Below are 7,652 nucleotides of genomic sequence, written 5' to 3' on the forward strand. Positions count from 1 at the left end.
ACTCAGCAGCCCGCCCCTTCCCCGGGCCCACACAAGCACACACACAGATGTCCAGTCACATCCGAGAATTTTATTGGACACGGCTCTGGGCCTCGCAGACCCAGCTCATGGCCCCGCAGCTAGGGCTGGAGGACAGTGGTTCCATACAAAAGATCTCAGGGCACACGGTAACCCCACAAAGCGACACTCTAAAGATTATTATAGTTGGGAGACTGTAGGGCTGCTCCACAGACGTGCGAACAGGTCAAATCTTTATAAATAAACATCCAGTGAAAACGACAACTCCAATTCATCCCTATACACAGAGCACTCTAGGGCAGGTAAGTGGGTGGGGGTGGCTAGAAGCCACCATCCTCACTGGTCAGGGGACCTGGATGGGTGATGATGAGTGGGCCCAGATGTCCACGGCACGGGGCGGGTGGGGGCAACAGACAATGGGCACTAGGACACTGCGCATTTACAAGACCAACTACTTGGGGGTAGAGGGGGCAGCTGCCCCGTGCATGTGTATCAGGCTGTTCATTCTGGAATGAGGAGGGGGTGGTCTTTACATCATATCCTGTGGCTGGTGGGCTTTGAGAGGAGCTACTTTGTGGAGAGGATGAGGGCGACGATGAGACCGTAGAGACCCAGCACCTCTGCGAAAATGAGGATCAAGATCATGCCCACGAATAGTCGGGGCTGCTGGGCAGTGCCCCGCACACCGGCGTCACCCACAATGCCAATGGCAAAGCCAGCTGCCAGCCCACTGAGGCCCACACTCAGACCAGCGCCCAGTTGGAGGAAACTCCTGGGGGAGAGAGGACACAGGATAGACATTAGCTGCCTGTTGGGGAAGATGGTAGGCACAGGCCACTAGCCCACTCCCCAGCCCTCCAGCCCTATGCAGTGGCCTGAACCAGGGCAGGGCGGGTGTTGTGGGAGGAACCCAGCACTCACCTGTAGAGACTGATGCCTTCATTCAGGGAGTTGGCGATAAGGACTGCCACCACCAGGCCATAGATGGCAATAATGCCAGCCATGACCACTGGGATAATGGACTTCATGATCAGCTCTGGTCGCATGACAGACATGGCCGCAATGCCAGTCCCACTCTTGGCGGTACCATAGGCAGCACCCAAGGCTGTTGGGAGGAGGCAAAGTGAGCCCAGGCATCTGGAGCCAGAACCTTGGCGGTAGCTCTGACACAGCTGAGGGCCACCCCATTATCACAGGGAACAATGAAGGTGGCACCCAGCCAGGGGCAGGAGGTGACCCTCAGGGGAAATGGTCACAGCCAAGCACTCAAGAAACACAGGTAACTGTTCCTTTCTTCTGCCAGAGGTCCTTATGGCTGGGTGGCTTATCTGGGCTCCTGCTCTGCTGGGAAACCCCCACCTGTGCCCAGCACTCCCCAATCCTGCTGTACAGCTCCCATGCTCCCAAGGAGTTCAGCTCAGCTGCCCCGACCTAAAAGGTGGAGCTGTAACAGGCTGGCAGCAGTCACACATGGAAATAGGAGCTGGGCCCCTGATGTCTTGCTGGAGATTCTGGACACATTTTGTCCCACCTAGAGTCCCAGGCACTCAGGTCACAAAGGGCCTGGAAAAGCATAAAAAGACTGCATATTGGCAGCCCAGATTTTAGGCCAGGGTCAGCCTGTTGGCCCTAGGGCTATGCCCAGGGCCAACATGCTGGAAGAGCCCCAGGACACACAGGGTCTAACCCAGAGGTGGACAAACTTTTTGACTCAAGGGCCACAATGAGTTCTTAAACTGGACCGGAGGGCCGGAACAAAAGCATGGAGTGTTTGTGTGAACTAATATAAATTCAAAGTAAACATCATTACATAAAAGGGTATGGTCTTTTTTTTTTTTTTTTTTTTTTTAGTTTTATTCATTTCAAACGGGCCGGATCCAGCCCACAGTTTGCCCACGGCTGGTAACCACTGGTCAGGGAAAGCAACCTGGTAAGTCCTGTTCTCTCAGGCCAGAGTTTCCTGGACTCCCCACCCTGCCCACTAAACTCCCTACCACCCTGCCCTGGGACACAATGCTAGGAGAGGTGGCGTCTGTGCTGATGGGATGAGCACACCCTCAACCATACAGCAGGCCTAGACCCTTAAGTTTGGGGAGGATCCTCTCTCAATAACCAGAAGAGCAAGGGCAAGCCAAGGAGAAGACAGGGCACAGGAAGACAGGGGGGCGTGGAGCCATCACCCAGCCCAACCTTGAAGCCTCGGCAGATCTCCCCGAAGCCTAGCCTCTGCCCAAGGCCTCCAGTAATGAGGGTGGGGCTCTAGGAAGGCTTGTCTCCTCTTCCGCTGCCCTCCTCTCTCCCTGGAGTACGCTGACTTCCTGAAAGTTCCCCTCTTCTGGCTTGGAAGTCTAGAGTAACTTTTGCCCAGAATAGAGCCACAGCAGGTCAAGGCAGCTCTTCTGACTCAGTCACCTGCTCTCCAGGGTTCCACTGCACTTCTTGGGCAGAGGACAACATGGGTTGGAGATGGAAGGGACCAAGACAATCCTGGCCATTCCTCTGCACATTCTGTTCACCTATGTGGGCCACAAGGTACCTACTCTGCTCATTAGTGAGCAGGGGAGAACTCAGAGGGTCGCTGCCTTCCTAGGGCTCTAAGCTTGGGGAGGAGGTCTGGGAAAGGGCTTCATAGAGGTAACATCTGAGTGGAGGGGTGATGAGGAACTGGAAGATTCCAAACAGCCTGAATGGAGATGCTAACTAAGATAGTGCTGGATGGGGACCTACTGGAGGGAGAAGGCAAAGGGACTTGAATTGCCTCCTCCCCATGGTCCCGGAGGCACCTTAACACTGCCTTGCCTAAACATTCAGCAGCTTCAGCCTGGGGCCCAGGGCCTCTGTCTTCATGAAGCCTTTGCTGGAATTCTCCTGGTTGCAGTGCATCCTTTGGGCTCCTAATGGAGGCCCAGCATGTCAGGCTGTCACGTATGTGCAAGGGGCCAGTGCCATGGCTCAAGGGTGAAAGCACAGGCGGCCACATGGCACTTAGTGGGAGATGGTTTCAGGGAACTCAGCTTCACAGGCATTGGAATACTGCGAGACACAGGAAGTGAGCTGGGCCCGTCTCTCAGAGGGCAGCAGGGAGATCATGTAGCTGGGGCTGGGAAGGCCACAAGAACAAAGGGAAGAAACGGGAATGACCATCAGGAGAGAAAAGCAGTCTGGCTGGGGAGCAGCAGGTGGCTGAGAAAGCCCTGGATAGCTCTGAAGGCCAAGCCTGATGGGGCTCCAGATCCAATGGGAGACTGCGATCAGATGGCCGTTCCAAGAACACAGCACCAAACACAGGTGTCTACCAGCAGGGAGGAAGTCACAAAAATTATGGAAAAGGAACAACTGACAGCTTCGTGGAAGACATGAAGAATCAACTGGATTTATTTTGGTCACAAGTTAAAAAAAAAAAAAAAAGAGGAAGCTGAAGTGGGAGATGGAGATTGGGGAGGCCTGAGAGTGAGCGGGCCTCATTCAGTTGTAAGAAAACCAATCAGCAAAGCACTAGGCAGGCCAGGGAATATCTAGGCCAGGAGCTGGGGACAGAGCTTGCAGTCAGCCAGGCAGCGACACCTGAGGCCTGAGCACTGAGGGGTTTGTTCTCATAGGCACAAGGAGGCAGATGAAGACAAGCCTTGGAGAAGGACATATTTAAAGGAGAAATGAAATAAGAAGTCAACCACAATTAGCCCCATGTAGTGAAAGGAGGAGTGAAGCTGCATTCAGAACAATAGGAATGAATGGCCTCAATACCCAGGAGCTTGGGACAAGCAAAAAAAGCCCTGGATCAGTGCTATCCTGTTCTCAGTAACTTTCGGAGCTCTGCTGGTCAGGCTCCATTGGAAGTACCAAGTAAGCCCTGGATGGTTTGGCTTAGTGGATAAAGCGTCGGCCTGCGGACTGAAGGGTCCTAGGTTCAATTCTGGTCAAGGGCACATGCCCAGGTTGTGGGCTTATTCCCCAGTAGGAGGCAGGCAGGAGGCAGCCGATCAATGATTCTCTCATCATTGATGTTTCTCTCTCTCCCTCTCCTTCTCTGAAATCAATAAAATACATTTTTTTAAAAAGTAAGTACAAAATAAGTTCTAGAAGGAAAAGAGAGGCACCTGGTAATCAGAGGGAGACCAGGAGCAGGATACAGATAAAGGGCTTAACAGGCAAACTCAGCTTCAGGAGCAAACAGTGACAGCCAGAATTCCGGGTGGGCAGGCATTGTGTTTTATTCACTTATGTCTCCAAGTGGCTGGCACATAGTAGGAGCTCAATCAAGACTTGTTGAATAAATGACAGCCACCAGTCGCACCCCAAGGAGACCAGGTAAGGCAGAATCTCTGGAGGCCAAGCACAGAAAAGTCTTTGTAAGCAGGCCCGGCAGCCTGCTGGGAGGTTCTGGGAAGCAGTCAGCCCCCGAAGATGTGGAAAGAGCAGGCACTGGCTAGAAGGGAAGGGGAAGTCAGACTTCTCCCACCACAAATGACCTCTTACTGGCACATGATAGAAAGGACAGGGCTCACTCAGCAGCTCGTGACTGGCAGGCAGGCTCAGGGAGAGGGAGGTCTCCCAGAGAGCAGAGCCCCCCAAGTCCCCACCTCACAAGTGTTTACAGTCAGCAGAGACTGTTTGGAGTTCAAACCCTCCACATACCTGCATCGGGAGCCTACCAATTCATCAGGTAGGGTGGGGCAGGGCGTGGTCATCAAAGCCAAAAACCAGACCCAGACCAGGCCAGACCAGTCCACAGGGGCTGCATCTGGGCCAGGACTCACCTCCCTGGGTGGCACATTCCTGAGCCTGCCCCCAAGGATCTTTCTCCCAGGCCAATTTTCACTAAATTCAACACCCCAGGACTGTCAAGACCCAACTTCAAAAGCAAGGTGCCAGAGAGAACGCTGGAAGGCCCCTTTCTCCATGCCTAGGGCAGCCCTTTCCAATACCAGGCCTTGCTGAAAGGAAGGTAGGTCATTCACTCATTCATTCATTCATTCTCATTCATTGGGGTCTGAACGAGAACACTCTCCTGGGGACGGAGACCCAGTCCCGTCAATGCTGAGATTCTCTGTGCGACCCACTCCCAGGCAAGCGTCCACACATCCCAGCGCTGATGCTGGCCCGACTCCCATTGTCCTCGGCTGTCTCAGTTCCAAACACTCCCACCCCTGGTTCCTGCCGACTCTCAGCATCAACTTCTCAGCCCAGCTTTCCCAACAAACCCACACAGGGCTATTGGGTAACAGTGACAAGCCCTAACCGGAAGCACCTACCTCAGGGTTAGACCCATCGGACCGGGACGGGGGAAGGAGGCGATGGAGGGAAGGGAAGGGCTGGGCACCTCGGTTGGGAGCACCGGGACCCGATCCCCCATCCCCATCGCCCACGGACAGGGCCGGCCCTCTGTCTGGGGCGTGATGTCACGCCTTCCCGCAGGACCGGGGGGGGGGGGGGGGCGGGGGAGGGGGAGGGGGAGGAGGAGGAGGAGGAGGAGGAGGAGGAGGAGGAGGGCGGGCGGATGCGGAGCAGGCGCAGGACCGCGCGCCCCCACCCCAGCCTCCCCCTACCGCTCCCCCGGCTAAGATGGCAGCGGCGCCGCCGCCCCACCCCCGCACCGACTCGGAACGGGAGCGGGGAGGCCAGCCCGAGTACCCCTGGGAGACCCTTGGGACCCGCACTCCGGCCCCACCCGTAGGTCCCGCCCTGGACACCCCACGGCCCAGGCAGCCTTCTGGAACCCGACCCCCGCCCGCGGTCACGTGAGGCCCGGGTCCCCCCGCAACAGCTTGGAATTACGTCAGAGTGACGTCACACGCCGAACCCCCTGCCAGCTCTGGGCACGAGACCCACGCGCCCCGGCGCCCCCCGGGTCCCTCCTGCCGCGGCGCTCACCGCTGAAGATCATGGCGGCCGAGGCGCCCATGACCGCGAAAAAGGAGGCGTACTCAGGGCCGCTGCTCTTGACCTCGGACATGTCTGCGGGTGGGGAGGGGGCGAGCTCAGCAGGCCGAGGCGGGGGCGAGGACCGGCGGGGCGAGGCGCGCAGGCAGCTGGCAGCGGGCGCGAGGCGAGCGGTCGGATGCGGCGGCGAGGCTCCCGGGCAGTCAGCCGCTGCGCTCTAAATACCAGCACCGCAGAACAAAATGGCCGCAGCGGCCGCGTCACGTGACCCTAGCCCCGCCCCCTCGGGCCGTACCACTGCGCGCCGGCGGGGGGTGCCTCGGCCCCGCCCCCATGAGCGGCCCGCTGGCCGCACCGCCCCGTGCCGCCGCCCCGCCGGCCCGGACTCTGGTGTGGCTGCCCCTCGGCCTCCGCGGGGGCGCTGCCCGTGGCCGCGGCACCTCGGACCCCCGCGGCGTTGCGCCCGTCGGGCCCCTCCATCGGGGCGGGGCAGCGGCGCCCCTCATTATCATACGGGGCGGGACGCGGGGCGCTCCGCCTCCTCTGCGGCTGCGTGGCGCCGCCGGGGTTCGGATCCGTGGGCTGCTTTTCTTTGCCTTTGCGGCTGGGACCCTCGGCTGCCGGCTTCTCACGGCGGGACCCGGACCCTCCTCTCCTCGCCCTGGAGCAATCCGAGCATCCGAGCAGGCGGGGCCCAATCCCGAGTCCCGGTCGCTGCCTCTGTCTGACGCTCCAGCCCCGGAGCCCCCGCCCGCCTCTGAATTCCCTCGGTCGCTCCACCCTGACCCCGACCACAGCCTCCCCAGACCCAGCCCCACCGGCTCCTGACCCAGAAATGGGTGACTTCGCCCCTGGCTTCCCAGGAGGAGGAGCGCCCTTCCCGTCCTCTGTCTCCTCTGTTGCATTAGGGACCCAGACTTCAGCGGGGGAGGGGTGTCTCTGTCCCCTCGAGACGAAGGCATGACCGGTTTGAATCCCGGCAGGGCTGCGGCCTGTGCAGGCTTCCCGGGGTGACTGCCCGTTCTGGGGTCCCCGCCCTGTCTGTCCTCGGGCAAAGCTTGCACCCGCAGAGCTGCCCTTCTTTCTGGAGCAGCCGCCCGTGGTTCCAGCCCAGCACGCAGCCCGGCCGGGAACTGACACCGGCCTATTGATCCCCTGTGGTGGCCCCGCACCCCAACTAGCTGGCTACCCGATGATCTACCCAGCAGCTCTGGTTTCCTGTGCCCTTTTGTCTCTTCCCTTTCAGGAGCCCTGGGTGACTGCTTTCTGGGTGTCCCTTGAGCTCCAAGTCCTCCCCGCCTCCCTCTGCCACCCCCTTCCTTGCCCTAGACTCTGACTTCTGGAAAGAGGAATCTTTACTCTGTGTGTCCACCTCACCTGCCCTCCATCCTTCCCCAAGGTCACCAGAGACTGCCATTTCTCTAAGCCAAGGGACACTTGTCAGGCTGTCTGAGTGGGTTTCTCTGTTGCTGTTGCCCACTGCCCACTCCTCCACAATCTCTCCTTTCTTTCCAGCTCATTTCCCATGGCTCAGACGCCCTGATTCCTTCCTGGAGGAGCAAGGACAGGCCCAGGTCCTACAGTGGTTCCCAGGGCTTCACACCCCTCCCACCCCCGCCCCTGAGTGATCATGTCTTCTGTCTGTACCTTACCAGACCTGCCCCAAGCCCACCCTCCATAACTCTAGGCACTTAGCGTCCAGGACCAGGGAGCCCAGGCCAGGCTGATGCTGGCTGGGTGCCAGGGACACTGGG

At 58.8% G+C, this 7,652-nt stretch overlaps 1 protein-coding gene across 1 annotated transcript; it reads right to left on the reverse strand.

Annotated features, from left to right (window-relative positions):
• Positions 1-50: 50 nt before the first annotated feature.
• On the reverse strand, positions 51-6,152 carry ATP6V0C (ATPase H+ transporting V0 subunit c). The gene is made up of 3 exons (XM_070413212.1): positions 5,890-6,152; positions 940-1,123; positions 51-790 (listed from the first exon to the last, which is right to left on the reverse strand). The coding sequence occupies exons 1-3, from the start codon at positions 5,969-5,971 to the stop codon at positions 586-588; spliced, it is 471 nt and encodes a 156-aa protein (XP_070269313.1). The 5' UTR covers positions 5,972-6,152; the 3' UTR covers positions 51-585.
• Between the last annotated feature and the right edge of the window lie 1,500 nt (positions 6,153-7,652).

This window comes from Myotis yumanensis, unplaced genomic scaffold (genome assembly GCF_028538775.1).
Source record: "Myotis yumanensis isolate MYYU_CA2020_CCGP unplaced genomic scaffold, mMyoYum1.0.hap1 SCAF_4, whole genome shotgun sequence".
Taxonomy (NCBI): domain Eukaryota; kingdom Metazoa; phylum Chordata; class Mammalia; order Chiroptera; family Vespertilionidae; genus Myotis; species Myotis yumanensis.